The following is a 17,115-nucleotide window of genomic DNA, read 5'->3' as shown; positions in this document are numbered from 1 at the left end:
GATATTTTTTATTAAGCGAGACTTTTCGGAAATGAATACAAATAAGAGTGTTATGCCTTTAGAGCATCTGTAAGTTGATTTCTAACATCAGTGACCATGTTTAAAGCATAAAAAGCGCAGTTTTGCAACTTTTTGTTAAAAAGTTGAAAAACAAAATTCTCCAAAGATTTCTTTTCCTCTTTATGTATGTGACATTCTACACAGGAACTTTTCATAGTCAATACCCTTTTCAATTGCATAATATCCGCTTTAATACGTTTATTTTAGTATATGCATATGTTATCTTCAGTCGGTTCAAAAGCTCAACAAAAACCACAGTACTGCGCTGTGCATTCAAGAGATACTACATAATTTACCCATAGGGCTTTTCGTTTAGACTACCTACTCTTTCGTATATTGATTAGCTATAATGTATCCGATATGCAATACTATAAAAAAGTATGACGAATTATTGACAAGTGACCGTTAAGGAAACACTATCTAGACTTAAATTTTAATTGTAGAGAATATACGGATTTTAATTATTCTGCACGAAATGGCTGTTGAACCTGGTGAGTTAATTTAACAGTTTGTATTTTGATGAAACTTTTATAAACATAATACAAAATGTAGTTAGAATGTTTATATTTGAAATAAGGTATAATGAACACTTCTGACTTAACATGAAAGTTCTCTTTTAACCTGTAGATACTTTAAGTTACTTAAACATAAGACATAGTCAGTATTACCGATGGTAATTGACATAGCCACATCCTGTTACATGTATATATACTGCCTCCATCTGTTCATGTATAGATATAGTGTGTACTATAATTTGACCTTACGACACGCGTACAGATATACAGGTAAAACAGTCAGCGGAAGAGTGATAAGGTTTTGCGGAGCATAGCTTTATGAAATGTATGCCTTTACTTGATTGTGATATAAAAAAATATATAAAAAGTGCCGCTGAATACTTTTTTTTATAAAACTGTAAATAAATTAAGTCATGACAGCTTAATTATCTCCCTTCGACTGTTGAACGGGTACTAAGTATATTTATTTTCTAACTGCAGTATGGAGAACGTATTTAGGTATTTCAGTGACCTTGACCCCTATTGTCAACAAAGCTTTTTAAAGTGGAAAGTGTCTTTAGCTTAGTCAGGAATCAATAAATTCATCCAAAACACTTTGCTTATTAATCTTAATAATATTCTGTATTGGCACGGGTGGTAAACGCGCAATCCAATTCCCGCCGGGAATACGCTTAAAATGGGTTGCGCAACGTCCGGTGCTGGTGTTGCGCGTAAAAAAAGACGAAATTGAGGTATGTGAAGTTATGATTTTGCTTAGTATGAGACAAGAATAAATTTTCTCGAAAAAAGCAAAATGCTATTCGACACAAATATGATAATACATCATATGTGTAAAATATCTGGTTTGTAAGTTATGATTCGGCTCTATTATCACAAAAAACTCTGGCGACACGAAACGTGAAAAAAAGTATGAAATCAACAAAAATGGAAGTTTTTGACCTCATATGCCTAATCTGAGGACATCTGATGCTTTTTATGATAACTCAACTGTTATAAAGTAACGAATATCAAAATTATTTGTTTCAAATCCTGCTTACGGGGACATAATTGACAAAATAATCATCGGGAATGGGGTTGCGCACCGAGAATGGAGTTGCTCATATACATCATAATGTGTATAATGTATACGCGCAACTCCATTCCCGGGGCGCAACCCCATTCCCGATTATTTTTTTGCCAATCTTTCTCCCAAAAGCAACATTTCATTCAAGTGTATGTAATATTCATGACTGTTTTACACGTGTTTGATCATTCGAAGCGTCACATTTCCAGAAAGAAGGCACAAGAGTTAGAAAATTTGCATTTTTCATGATTCCATGCTTTTTTGACAGCCCGAGCCATCAGAGTTTTCGTGATAACAGAGCTGATTCTTAAATTAATAAGTTGGTATTTCACATATATGATCCTTATTCATTTTTGTGTCGAATAGCATTTTGCTTTTTCCGAAAGCACTCGTAAATGTGTAATTATTTACAAAAACAAAAACCCACCTACCTCGATTTTGTATATATTGATGCGCAACACCAGCACCGGAAGTCGCGCAACCCATTTTTAGCGTATTCCCAGTGGGAATTGGATTGCGCGTTTACCACCCGTGATTGGGTGATACAACTTTGCAGAAATTCTTTTTATCCAAAATAAGTTAAAAATTAGAAAAATGTGGCCACTTCCAATAATTCCTTCTTCATCTATATGAAAATTTCTGAGAAACTGCTAACTCTTGGAATGGTAAACCATGTCATGCTCAATACCTAAGCACATAAATAGAGGAAAAATACAAGAATTATAATATTTTTCGCTGAAATTAATTAGTTACAACATTTTTTATGAAAAATAGTGACCTACAAAATATGGGAGGCGAAAGTTGAAAGTGCTGTAGTTTTGTAAAACAATTTATATGGTAAAACACTGTATTATTATGAAAGATATAATGTTAATTAACACATCTGCATCATTTTTTAAATGAAAAGTCTTTATCTTAAAAAGACACTGAAATACCTAACGTTTTCCTTTAAAACTTTGAAATATGTTATTAATGAAATATTGGTATTCTGACAAAATATAACAATGTCATCAACGTATAGTTTCATTCATTAGGAAAATATAAACATCTCTAATGGAGCGGAATAAAATCCAAATTTCAGCCGGAGACTGAAAGAATACATCTTTTGAAATAGGTGTGAGAAGGTAAGTCTTTACTTGAACTACTTATACAAGACAATGTCGTATTTGATTGTCAACAAAATTTCAAAAAAGGTTAAAAAATTTCTAGTGTGTTAAAAATTGTTAAGTGCATTAAACTAATCATAAAATAAGAGGAACACATCAGATAACGCAAACCTTTCAAGACCATAAACTGTATTTTGAATGTTCAAGATATCTTGATAATTCTTTTATCATGTACTAAAACAGAAACAGTTCTGATAGTCAGCGTAGAAATTATTTCAACATGATGGTTGAAAGCACTTTTTCTTTCGTATTGATCAGCTATAGATCTACCTGTGTTCCATATGCAATGCTATAGAAAATTGTGATGAATTATTGACCGCTGTGTGTGACCTTATTAGGAAACATTATCTAGACACTAATTTATATAGAATACACGGATTTTAATTATTCGGCACGAAATGGCTGTTGAACCTGGTGAGTTAATTTAACAGATCAATTGTATTTTGATAAAACTTTTTATTTGTTTTAAACACGTAATAAATAGTCTTGAATAAAACTATGATAGTTAGAATGTTTATGTTTAAATAAGGTACAATAAACACGAACCATGGCAGATAAAAGATTTTTTAACCTGTAGATACGTTTATATATACATAGTTACTTAAACATATGACTTCAGTATTACCGATGGTATTTGACATAGCCGCATCCTGTTACATTATATATACTGCCTTCATGTATATATAGTGTGTGCTATAATTTGACCTTAATTACGACACAGATACAGGTAAAACAGCCAGCGGAAGAGTGAAAACCATTAAGGTTTTTGCGTAGCATAGCTTTATGAAATTTATGCCTTTACTTGATTATGATATAAAAAAAACACATAAAAAGTGCCGCTGAATACGTTTTTAGCTCGACTGTACGAAGTACGTGGAGAGCTATCCTACTCACCACGGCGTCGGCGTCGGCGTCGGCGTCTTTCCTCGTCCACACCTTGGTTAAAGTTTCTATGCACCTTCTCTTTTTTCTCCTTATCTCTGTAATTACTTGACGGATTTGCTTTTAACTTAAAATAGTTATTCCTCATCACCCACATCATCTGGCTTAAAGGCCATAACTCTCACATCAATATTTTATAATTTATTCCCCCTTTTTACATAGAATTTCAGGTTAAAGTTTTGGTGCATTTTCACTCTATCTCAGTTAGTACTACATGGATTTTATTCAAATTTTAAAAAGTTGTTCCACATCATCACCCACATCATATGACACAAGGTCCATAACTCTGGCACCAATTTTTCATGAATTATGCACCCTTTTTACTTGAAATTTCAGGTTAAAGTTTTGGTGCACTTTCACTCAATCTCAGTTATAACTAAATGGATTTGATTCAAACTTACAACAGTTGTTCCACATCATCACCCACATCATATGACTCAAGGTCCATAATTCTGGCACCAATTTTTCATGAATTATGTCCCCTTTGTACATAGAATTTCAGGTTAAAGTTTTGATGCACATCACTCTCTATCTGTTATTACCAAACAGATTTGATTCAAACTTAAAATAATTGCAGCACATCATCACCCACATCATTATGACACAAGGGCCAAAACTCTGGCACCAATATTTCATCTGTTGTGACAAATATAGAGACATAAGACGTAATTATCTGGGCAATATTTCTTGGCCCTCTTTAAATAAATTCTTATCTGTTATGTCAGGTATGAAAAAGAAACATCTCTTAAACATTGTGAATTCATAAAAGAAGCTATGCTTCAACGTAAAATACCCTTTCAAATATTACTGTTTTCTAGTAAAATTATTGTTCCCTAACGTGACCATAACGTCACGTACATTACGAACCTTACCAAAAATAATAACTCTAACTACAAATAACATTTCAGATTATTATTTGATAATCGTCATATACGAAGCATTTGCGAGGCGCAACATGAAAAATACACAATTTTAACCATATTATTACAACAATTCATAATATTCAATACATTTATACATATAAATATATGTTTGGCATTAAACATATGCCTAATAACAACATGAAAGCTTATTTCTCTCATAATGTAACTTGTATATATCGATTTACTAATCACTAGTTCATCTATCCTTACTTCACACTGCCAATAACGTCAAAACATTACTTAAATATAAAATTTAACGTGTGAACAGTTACGCCTCGCAAAGCTGAATGACCACTTTTCATAAATTATTACCGTTAATCAATGCGCTATGTATTATAGCGCATAATCAACTGTCCGTGACTATCTTACACATAAGGGAAAATAGTTTTCTTTTAATTCGTAAACTCAAACTCAGAAAACTATATTTATCTATGTGTATAGTAGTCGCAACTTGACCGCGATGGTTGACCTTAGGCTGATTATTCATATCGATTATTTCATTGTAGAAATCAAGGGTGCTTAGGGTAGCCGTGTATATTTATATTGAATTAGTTTGTATACAGTGCAGTATCAAAGTATATTTACTTACATTTTATCCGTTAAAACTTTCCAATACACTAATTTATATTTACGCAAATTTTTATTTCCTTTTTCTCGTGCAGCTCGTGTTTTACGTACACTCCTTTTCAATAATAGGTTGTGCCTTATCATGTATTATAATGCAAAGGTCAACCATCGGGGTCAAGTTGCGTCCACTATACTATGCCCCAACGATAACTTGATATTTACAAACATGACTATAAATAGATTAAAATGGAACATAGGGAATTCAACATTTATCTAAAATGTTACAATCTAAATATTTCCAGGTTTTTGTACCAGTTACGAATTAGCTCAGTGGTAAAGCATACAGTCCATATTCAACAGATCTTTTGCCGTGTGGGTTCGAAACTCAGCATCAACATTTATTTCTTTTTAAATTTTATTTCACTTTTGCATAAAAATTAAGATTCCTTCATGAGCTCTGTGACAACACGACAGAGAGGTATCGAAAGGCGATATTGCAGATGAGAATAGTTTTTGAGTTTATTACACAACAAAGATGATATTGATTAAATGCATGCACGTAGCCATGCAAATAATGAACATACTAGTGTGTTATATAAAGACATATATACAAATACAAGTATGCCCACGGGCAGAATGTCGAGCCCACCAGCACATTTGACCTCTAAGTGCGACCTGGACCTTTGACCTAAGGACCTGCTTCTTACGCATGACACTCCGTCTTATAATGGTGAACATTCATGCCAAGTAACATCAAAATCCTACCATGCCTGAAGGAGAAATGCTCCGGACAAACTTCAATTTGACCTTTGAGATAGGAACATGGAGTTTGCGCATGACACGCCTTCTCATTGAGTTAAATATTATTGCGAACTCTAAACAAGATTGGTCCATGCATGTCAAAGTTATGGTCCGGACAAAATCGGACAGACGCACGCACGCACATACACAGAAAGTGGCGACTATATCGAGCTCACCGCAAGCGTGCTCGACAATAAACCATCAAAGAAAGAAACAAAAATACGGAAGCAAAAATGAAAACGAATAGGAAAAACAAAAACAAAAATCTGAAAAAAAACAAAACAAAAACAAACCCTCGTGAGGATTCGAACCCACAAAACGATCCGCTTACACCCAATCATTGTCTGCATTTTATTCCACTGAGCTATGTTGCCATATACTTTTACTGGATATTTGAAATGAAACAAATACTAATATATGCTTGTCAAGTAATGTGCAAGCATTATGAATGGTTATTTCATCAGTTATCATGAATTAGACTCGTCCTCGCGTTTCGGCGGGAATCACGTTATCATTGGGGATTAGTACATGTATATATTGTTATGATTTTGTACAATTGTGTCTTTGCCATATTTCCGTTACAATGTATATGGCCAAAGGCAAGTACTTTGCTGATTTGCCAATAAAATTTGAACTTTTAAGTTTTAAAAACGTAGATAACAACTCTTACCATGCAGAAACAATGTATGATCTAACTCAGCGTAAAACATTAAATTTTGTGCATAGTGCTACATTCATTCAGTCATTCAATAAAATGTATAGACATTATATACTGTATTGGCCTAATACATATCAAAGTCAGTTTGCTAGTAGATACGTATATTTGAGCCGTGCCATGAGAAAACCAACATAGTGGGTATGCGACCAGCATGGATCCAGACCAGCCTGCGCATCCGCGCAGTCTGGTCAGGCTCCATGCTGTTCGCTTTTAAAGCCTATTGGAATTGGAGAAACTATTAGCGAACAGCATGGATCCTGACCAGACTGCGCGGATGCGCAGGCTGGTCTGGATCCATGCTGGTCGCATACCCACTATGTTGGTTTTCCCATGGCACGGCTCATTTCTCTTTTTTATGCAAATCACCGTCATGGAAATACAAAAGATTACAGCTATTCTGTGGCGCGTCTTAATAGACCATAAAGTTATTGTATTTTGAATGTTCAAGATATCGTGATAATGCCTTTTATCGGCTACTAAAAAGGGAATCGTTCAGATAGTCGGAGTAGCAATTATTTCAACATGATGCTTAAAAGCCCCGTTACGATACTTTAAAAGAATGAATACAGCATTAACAACAACAAATTGATTCCCACATGCAGTATCTTTAGACTGAACCCCAGCACACTATGCATGCCGTGTTGACTTAACATCTCTAAATATGAAACTGAAATAGCACTGCAACAGTGATATGTATCACATTACAGGTGATGCTAAATTTGTAAGTAAACTAGATGAAGCCGGGAAGAAGAATGCAAAAGATGAATTACACGAATTAAATGACAAAGACAGAGAGAGTGCTGTACAGGCACTGAGGAAATGGTTACTGGAACAGAAGTGGCTTAAATCCATTACAGGTAAACATTTATATTAAGATTCATTTATGTTTTCAAAACAGACATCAACAATATCTGTTATATACGGAATACTGTTTTGTTCAAAGGATAGTAGGATGGTAAGATGCGCGTTTGTAGGATAGTAAAATAGCAATGGAAATACAGTTAAACTTCGATGGCTCGAACTCGGATCTTTCGAACACCCGGGATCGCTCGAACTCTTCGCCCGGTCCCGAATTTATTCCTTCTTTATTCTATATAGTTCTACCTCGGATCGCTCGAACTTCGAAAATTCGAACTCTCGAACACATTTGGTGGTCCCCTTGGCTTAATTACAGTGATAATTACACCTATTCTGTCGAACAGACAATTTGTCGCCGGAATGGCTTGTATTTACAAAGTTTTTCACACCTCTGCCTGACATTCGCCAAGCTTCCCCTTTAACCGGCGCGTGCGTAATTTTCACACGCTTATGTAATTAGCGTCGGTATACGACAAACAAATTAAACAAAGTGACTTTCGTTCATTGCAATGCTTTAATGGGCTTTGATTTATACGAATAAAATTATCTAAAATATTTGAGCAATGTCTGTCTTTACTTTTTTTTTGCATAAAATCTGGAGATCTGATGTCAACTTTCATACTGCTTTAGCATGGCTGAACAACTTAGTAAAGGACCCGGAAACGGGTGGATAGCTAAGTCGGCTACTGGAAAGCAATATATTTGATAATACTTGTACTGAACTATGATTCATAAATGTTTGCTATTCATGTCTTTCTATTTGATGCTGTCTTCACCAAAATTCTTATAATTATATTAGTGTTTTATCTGTGTTTTATTTTCGTATCTATGTCATGTTTGAAAATAAATAATAAAGCATATTGCAGCGTTCGTTTTTTATTCATCATCATATAATACACACATTTAGGTACAATATGACAATATATTACGATGGAAGGTTTGTAACACACCATGCCCTCGAATTCCCGAATTCAAAATGGCCGCCATTTGGATGGCTCGAACAACGGAAAACTCGAACTAATTTCCACTGGACCCTCGAGTTCGAGCCATCGAAGTTCGACTGTATGATATATTGCTATCCTATTACCATATTTCCTGCTAACGTACCATTCTACTGCCCTACCATGGCCTTTCGCATATTAATATATATTTACTATACATGCTATTAAAGTTGATTGCACTTTGTTTGGGATTTATTGTGAATAATAGGCAACTTATATAAAAAAAAAATACGAAAGAAACGTCGCTGGGAGCATATTGAACGTACAGAATTTGACACCAGTTTAATATCGTTAAAATTCCACTAAATTTAATAACGTGGAAAGAAAAAGACGAAATGCGATGGTAGAATAGCGATGGTAAGGCAATAGGATGGTAGGATAGTGGCATGGCAGTGGTAGCATGGTAGGCTAGTGGGATGGCAGTGGAAGCCTAGTAGGATAGCGTTTATAGGATGTCAGTATATCATCCTATAATCCTACTATCGCGCTTTGATAATTAGGCAACGGCCGATGGTAGGATATGGACAAAACAGTATTCCGTAGTAATATATGGTTATAAAATCTGAGTAAAATAAAATTTAGGCAGCGATACTGCTAAAGTTAAACTAAACTTTTAAAGTCATTTGAAACAGTTGCAGTACAATAATACAGTATATGTAAGTGAGCGAAGGAAGATTGATTGCTACTTGTATGGAACGGCTGAATGGTTAGACAGACCGCCAGTAAATATAACCATTTATATTAAAACAGTTCTGACGTTAGTAATTTTATAACAGATTGTTACTTGTCTTTGATTTGGCAGACTTCGAGTTCCTGTTACGATTTATCAGAACAAGGAAGTACAGTCAGTTGGGAGCAAGAGAGACACTCGAAAACTATTGGACAAACAGAACTAATGTACCGGAATGGTTTGAAAACGTGGACCCGGCAGATGAAAAGATATGCAAAATGATTAGAACGGGGTAAAGCATGTGATTATTTTATTGTTAGAAAAATGCGCACCCTTTGTACTGTCAGAATAATTTGAATATTTGATATATTGATAACGTTACACATAAGCACAGATAGTGATTGACTCATTTTTTATGCTACCATTGCTTTTATTATTGTTGAATTGCTGTTAAAATTAGAAGTTGGGTCATTTATGGCTGATTAGGGTACATTATATTGATAGCTGGGTCCCAGCTTCACACATTATGTTATATACAATAGTTAAAGGGAACCAAACATTTGTTACAGCAAGTACTCGTTGTAAAATATTACGTACAAATTTGAACCAATCAAAAGCAAGTTCTATAAATAGCACCAATCAAAGCTCGCCACTACTAAAGTATAAATAGGTAGATGGACGCCAGTGAGATCATTCTGTATCCAGCGATAGAAGAAGACGCATCGATGATTCAGCTAATAATTTATCCCAGTACCTTGATAAGGAAGTTATTGCAACTACACTGTCAGGGCGGATATATTATTAAAAAGAAGACGTTTGAAGTTCATAGACTAAAGAAGAGTTGCAGAATTTCAAGGTTTCGAGTTATAGGGCCAGCGCATAGGAGTTTTACCTTAACGGTAGTTGAATGCTATAGACGATAGAAAATATAGACTGAGTATCGGAAACCTGACACAGAGACCCAGAGTTTGGTTATCTACTGAGATAGTAGGAGAGTTCCAGTTCAGCGTTATTGGCGAAGTACAGCCAAAGTATCGGGGATATACCTCAGTATATGGTAGTTGAATGCCACATGTGATAGCATATAGGCGCTGAGCATCCAGGAGTCAGGGCAATCATATAGAGTTGTAACCAGTTAAAGAGGACAGAGGCCGAGCATCTATGCGATAGGACTCGTATGTTGTTGATTCAAAGATATTGTCTGACGGGAACTTCAACAAAAAGACCAGTCAAGTATAGAGTCTCCAGTCTATAGGAGTTTGAGCTTATTACTATTAACTGAAGATTGTTAGTTTGAAACATTTAGTGATTAGCCTGATCCCTGAAATTATTTAGCTCATAATTGAAATGATTTACAAATCATTGGTACACGAATCAATTAGGCAATGTGGCCAGAGGGAAATTTATGTATGAGATATTTGGTCTCACCAGCTATACGTTTTAACAAAGGACCTTCTATATCGTTTGTCAGCTAGTCTAAGACATAGTCACCTTAACGATTGGACCCATTTCATTGTTCAAGATACACAAAACGTATGTAGGCACTTCCCTGCGTCATATAACTCGTATCCTGACATGTACACTCTCCAGATAAGGAGCCTTCTTTGATTCTAATGTTGCCATCGGTCGCGTTCGGTTTTCCATAACGCATATTTATAAAAGATGTATACATGTATTATAACAGTATGTAAAAATCGGAAAGAAAGATAATCAGAAATAGAGAGATAGTGTCAGTCATACCGATGGCAAATACATACCTTAAATTGCATTAGTGTGTACAAGTGATAAGTATTGCTTGATTTCAGTAGTTACTATAAAGGGATTTACACTTGGCGACATCCTTAGCAACAGAAGTAAAATTTTGCGTATGCGTACTCTACGTAGGGCAAAAAGCATGACCGCACAATAATCTATCCGGTCATTATTAATCTGCAGGACAAAGGAAAATATATGTAAACCACTCTGATTTCAGCAAACTAAATTACTTATATTACAGATAAATATTACTCATGCTGCAGTCATGTGTCTTCCAGCTGTACGTATATCTTAAATAAACTTCGCTACAGGTGAGACATGTGCACACTGCTAATGGGAATACAGTCAAAATTGTCTTAGCAGGCAGGCAAAGGAAGGAACATTGAGGTCCTTCAAGACGGATTGTTGCTTAATACAGGCTTATTTGCTCTGATTTATAGAATAGGAAATAGTAAATATGGCTGCTTGCGATACATTGCTGCTTAATAGAGGTGACCGGTTACACACGTTTGACTGTATGTACTTATTTTTAATTTTAGAATGATGTATTGCCCAAAAGGATACGACAGACATGGACGTAGGGTTATCTTTGGATATATGGGTAAGTGTAACGGTCCCATTTCGGCTGGACTATTTAAAATTTTCTTCGGTATATCGATGTCTGCAGCCAGTCTTTTGTTGCTTGGTATGAAAGTCACATAATATTATTTTTTGGAGTAAACCAAAGACATTTTCTTCTTTTTAAAGCATTTTTATCATATATTTGATATTCAAAAACGAATAATTTTAATAAAGATAAAATTCTATGTTGTGAATTTTGCTTAAAGTACATGAAATATTTTTCTCTTGTGCTTCTCTTTGATCAGAAGCAGTTTGCCCAAAGGAACAGAATTTGATTTTGACCACTATTATATACAATAAACAAATAGTAAAACATAAATGTACAAATAATATAATGTTAGAAATTTTGTAAGTAATACTCATAAGAATTAAATGAGCTACGATAGGCGTAACAAGCTACAAATTAATGTTCAGGGACAAATAAGTAGTAATCGGAGGGGGGTGGGGGAGGGGGCGGGGTTGGGGCATGATCGCCCGGGAAAAAGGAATTGTAGAACAGCTCCTGTTCATTTGACGTTTATTTTTAGAGATAACCTCCCCCTTTTTAAACATTCTGTTTGTGAATATCATGCGCAGGCCCGCGCCTCTGGGTCTCAATAAGTAATCATACTAATGACTACCATATACACACCTGTACAAACGGGAATGGCCAATCTAAAATAAATTAAAACAAACATGTTGATATAAGTTCACCTATAAAATTTCAGCAATAAAACAAACAATATGAACTGCTTCAGCATACATCTACCTAGACCTTATGCAATGTACAATTAATCTCTTATAAGACAACGGATTTGTAAAGAAAGTGAGAATGAGGAAATATTTAAGTAGAGTTTATACATTTATTACATCAGATGTTCGTGTAAAATTATTTAAATTTTAAGGCATGTTGCGAGACCAGGGGAGGGAATAGTAAAAGTGAGAATAACACCCCGTGTAAAAATGCGGGTACGGGAGTTTTGCCCAGGAAAAAGTTTATGATTTAAACGCTAAATATCCTGCATGCCGGTGGGGATAGAGAAAATGAATCTCAGTCGTAAACAGAAGTATGTTTCATGAGCGTTTTGCGCCGTGTTTACCCAAATAAAAGGTTATATATTCTAAGGGAATAATTTAAAGAACAAATTTTTCATTAAAGAGAGTATAAAGTTTAAGTCATCTTTATTTACATTTTACTTTTTGTGCCCCCAACCCTCCCTCATTTTGGGAACTTTGATTCTTTAAACGCATTAGTCTATGCATTCATCATATCAGTGTTTGTTCATTTAAAATATGTCAGCTTTTATAAGTTGCTATCAGTTGCTTCAAAATATGGTGCTATATTCATATATACTGCAGACAATTTTGACATTAGTCTGTTGAAAACAAAGGAAGGACAGGATTTGATGTATAAAACGTGTTGTCTTATCTGTGACTGGCTGGCATATGACGAGAACGCACAGGTCAATGGTGTGGTGTTCGTTTCTGACTACACTGGATTATCGATGGAATTTATGAAAGTCTGGAATCCAGAGGCAGAAAAAAAGCTGTTAGCATACTTTCAGGTATCAGGCTTTCTATCATTTTTTTGATATTTTGTAGCAACAGTTTGAAGAAATTTAAATTTCGTAGATAACAGTTACTTTGAAAGTGAAATTGTTATTATTTTTTTATTTTTTTTTTTTTTGTATATAGAATGATCCTAAATCTTTTATGGTTGTTATAGTAGTAGATATCTGTTAACATATTTAAAGGAACCCTCAAAAAGTACTTTGAAATTTCATTTCTACAGAAATCTTTACCAATGAGATTCAAGGCATTCCACATGTACAAGATGCCGGTGTTTGTCGACGCTCTTTTTGCCATCATATCGCCATTCATGAGTCAGAAATTTAAAGACCGGGTAAGATTGGACATTTATCGTGTATAACTTCTACACAAGAAGAGTCACTGTAAGACTTAGATAATTTTGTTAACGCTTTAAACTTCGTGTTAGAGACTCTACACTTTTCACTTTTTAGTATATTTATTATTGTAAAAAATAGCTCAGGTACAACTTTGCTGCACAGTGAAGAGTCTGTTCAAAGAAAACACGTGCACTGAGCATATTCGTTCGATGATAACACGTACGCTAAACACTCCTGTCCATTGATGGCAGTTACTTATCCATTGACAACACTAATTGTATACAATGCCCGTTCAGTGATAACACGCACGCCGTATAGTGCCCATCCAGTGATAACACGAACGCTTGACAGTGTCCCTCCAGCGAGAGCACGTAAGCTTGTACGCTAGATAGAGCCCATCAGGTAAGCCGGGCAATGTCCATCCATTGACAGCACTTACGCTGGACAGGGCATGTCAAGTGACAGCTCATGCAATGGACATTGCCCATCCATTGACAAAACATACCCTGGGCAGACCACGTCCAGTGTCTACATGTTATATAGTTAATGACCAACTTAATGTTATGATTAATACCTGAAAGCGATTTTAGATGCATTCGCACGGACAAAGTTTGGTGAAGATATATGAGGACCTTGGTATGGAGGTGTTTCCAGATGAGTACCTACCAGACGACTATAATGGTCCTTCAGCCGGGAAAAGGGAAGATATCATAGGTAACGTACTCGTTAATATCGTTTAAACAATTGCCATTCGTCTTCTCGTATCTTCCTCTGATAGGTTTCAACATTTTATCTCGCACATATGTTAAGTATCTGAGTAAATCTTTCGTTATTCACCTCTTTTTTCAATATTTCAGAACAAAATATACGGGACATGAATCAGCCAGAGTTCAGGAAGTACATGCTAGATATGTCGAGTGGTAAATACAAAGTAGATATAGCGAAGAGGAAAGCAGCAGACAAACCTCCAGAGGCTTCGTTTAGGAAATTGAATGTTGACTGATCGTGACATATCTTGTGGAAATATCTCTTGTATAATATTGTGTAAACAATCTGTGGAAAATGAAAGTTGAGTGCCGGTGCTTGGCGGCGTGATGGATGTTACATAATCCTTATATCTTAGGAAATTGAATGTTGACTGACCATGACATATCTCTTAGAAATACCTCTTGTATAATATCTTGCAATCGATCTGTGGAAAAAAATTGTTGAGTGCCGGTGCTTGGCGGCGTGATGGGTCACTGGCACCAGATCAGAAAGAAAATGCCTCCGTACGTGTTATACCCTACCACTAGGTATTCTATAAGAACCATGGTCGTGAACGGAAAAATATACTAACCCGTTTCAATCGCGCATTTCATACCTTAAACACGCAGTGGGGTAAATGTGTACTATGGATATCAAACAAGTGGTAATTTATCTTCCATTGTGTACCGGTCACATTTTTTCAATACATTTTATCTTAGAAAAACAACGCGTTGTTTATTGTAATTTCAACATTACACAAAAAACCTGCTTGAACTTCCCTGTTGAAGTTCCGTTCTAGATTATAAAACGATTCTGATTGGCTGTTGTAAAAATGTATGTCAATCGTCGTTTTATTACACGTGTTTCGCTAAAATGTGAAAATGCAGCAAAATGTGCAAAATGAATAAAATATACAGAACAGATGCAGACCAATGTACGATTTCAAATTAAAGATCATATACAAGATGAATTTCATTCATCATTTCGAGTTTTAGTGTAAAATTGTGATTTTTGAAAAATCTGTTTTTGTTTGTTTACGTTTCGCCAAACATGTGCGCACTGCCGTGACCTCTAGACCGGATGTTCATTAGGGAAGTTCAAGCAAGTTTTTTCTGTAACGTTGACGAAAGCATAAAATATGTTTATAATCTCGGCAATATGGAATATTGAGACAATGTGACTGGTGCACGATGGAAGATAAATTATCGCTTGTTTAATATACTAGGTACCCATTCACCGAACTGCGCGTTTAAGTTGAGAAATGTACGATTGAAACGGGTTAGTGCACTTTCCCGTTCATGACCATGGTTCTTATAGAATACCTAGGGGTAGGGTATAACACGTACGGAGGCATTTTCTTTCTGATCTGGTGCCAGTGTGATGGGTGCTGTATTTTCCATTACCTTTCATGAACAGACCCGATAAAACTAAGCCAGCTATTATTTCGTATGATTGCATTCTATGCTTATAAATGATCTTCTTATAAATTTAGTTATAATATCATATCTCTAGGAAACTCAATGCTGATTTCAAGAATATGTGGAGTGTGCTCAATATTCACTGTTGTCAATATTTGGTTTAAATGAACATTAAATTATCTTTGTTATAGAATCTGACATAGTTATACACAACGCGCAGTGTACATATTATCTTCCATTCTAAACGAATGTTTGTTCCTATTAGCTTTTGTCTGTTAAAGTACAATAGCACCAAAAAGAAAATGTTACGATTACGAAATACTAGTTTCATTGGAATCAAAATTTCATGTTCTGATTGATTACTGTATCAGAGTACTTAATATTGCTTATATCAGCCCGCCGCTTGGCTCAATAGGGAGAGCGCAGATATTCGGAACACGGGGTCGCGAGTTCAAGCCCTGGACGAGGCTATGTTCTCCGTGACGATTTGATAAAAGAAACTATCAAATCATTCGTCCTCCGTCGCTGAATTCATGCGGAGGAGTTGGCAGTTACTTACGGAGAACAGGTTTGTACTGGTACAAAATCCAGGAACACTGGTTAGACCACGATAATCCGTAAATAGCCAATCGCAAAGCAGTCTTCTGCCCGTGACGTCTATATTTGATATACAACAGTAGCGTTGGATAGACAACTATCCTATACTTATGATAACGGCCCGCCGTTACATAACTGAAATACGGTTGAAAACGGCGTTATAAACCCAAAACAAACAAACAAACAAACAAAATTGGCTTATACCAGACAGGTGGTGCCATTTAGACATATAAAATGCTTTGCTGGTTTGTCAAGACAATGAAACTGACCTTAGATATTAATTGAACACTATCCATCAAATTGAAATCCATGACATGAATTTGCGTCAACACAAGTTTTTGAGGCAAAAGACAAATTGTAACATTCACGTAACACTATGGATTCAATAAATAACCGTTTTCCACTCATCTTCAGTTTTTATTGATTTTATTTTTTGTAGATACTGTAAAACATTTATTTTTTTGCGGCACGGAAAGTTGGCGGCTTTCAATGCGGATTTTTGGCACAGTTTTATTTCAGATTTCTATCAAATTTGGCGCATTCCTAAAAGAAATCCGTTTCAGAATGAACACATCTTTTTAGTTTTGGTTTTAGACTAAAGGGTCACTATGTTTTCATATTTGATGGTGCGATGATTACTAAAGTTTCTATTTCCCTGATGTGTTTCTCCTAAATCTTAGAAAAGAAATGGACGGAGTTCCTTTTTAGTATTGCAACTTGTTGTCGTGCTTCTTGATGCTCTGTCATTAGACATGTTATTGGATACATTGATACGGATATTCCTGATAATACTGAGTTAAATTCTGT

At 35.3% G+C, this 17,115-nt stretch overlaps 1 protein-coding gene across 2 annotated transcripts; it reads left to right on the top strand.

The window, feature by feature from the left end:
- The first annotated feature begins 346 nt into the window (after positions 1-346).
- LOC123529726 (retinaldehyde-binding protein 1-like) lies at positions 347-16,716 on the top strand. 2 transcript variants are annotated; one of them, XM_045310227.2, is made up of 8 exons: positions 347-551; positions 7,463-7,612; positions 9,417-9,576; positions 11,579-11,640; positions 12,999-13,204; positions 13,432-13,542; positions 14,137-14,260; positions 14,404-16,716. In XM_045310227.2, exons 1-8 carry the CDS (start codon positions 536-538, stop codon positions 14,547-14,549), a joined length of 975 nt encoding a protein of 324 aa, XP_045166162.2. In that variant the 5' UTR covers positions 347-535; the 3' UTR covers positions 14,550-16,716. The 2 variants fall into 2 exon arrangements, with proteins under 2 accessions (XP_045166162.2, XP_045166163.2); XM_045310228.2 differs by lacking the exon at positions 347-551 and adding an exon at positions 3,070-3,218.
- Positions 16,717-17,115: the final 399 nt, after the last annotated feature.

This window comes from Mercenaria mercenaria, chromosome 13 (genome assembly GCF_021730395.1).
Source record: "Mercenaria mercenaria strain notata chromosome 13, MADL_Memer_1, whole genome shotgun sequence".
Classification (NCBI taxonomy): domain Eukaryota; kingdom Metazoa; phylum Mollusca; class Bivalvia; order Venerida; family Veneridae; genus Mercenaria; species Mercenaria mercenaria.
This window is presented reverse-complemented; position numbering and strand designations above follow the sequence as displayed.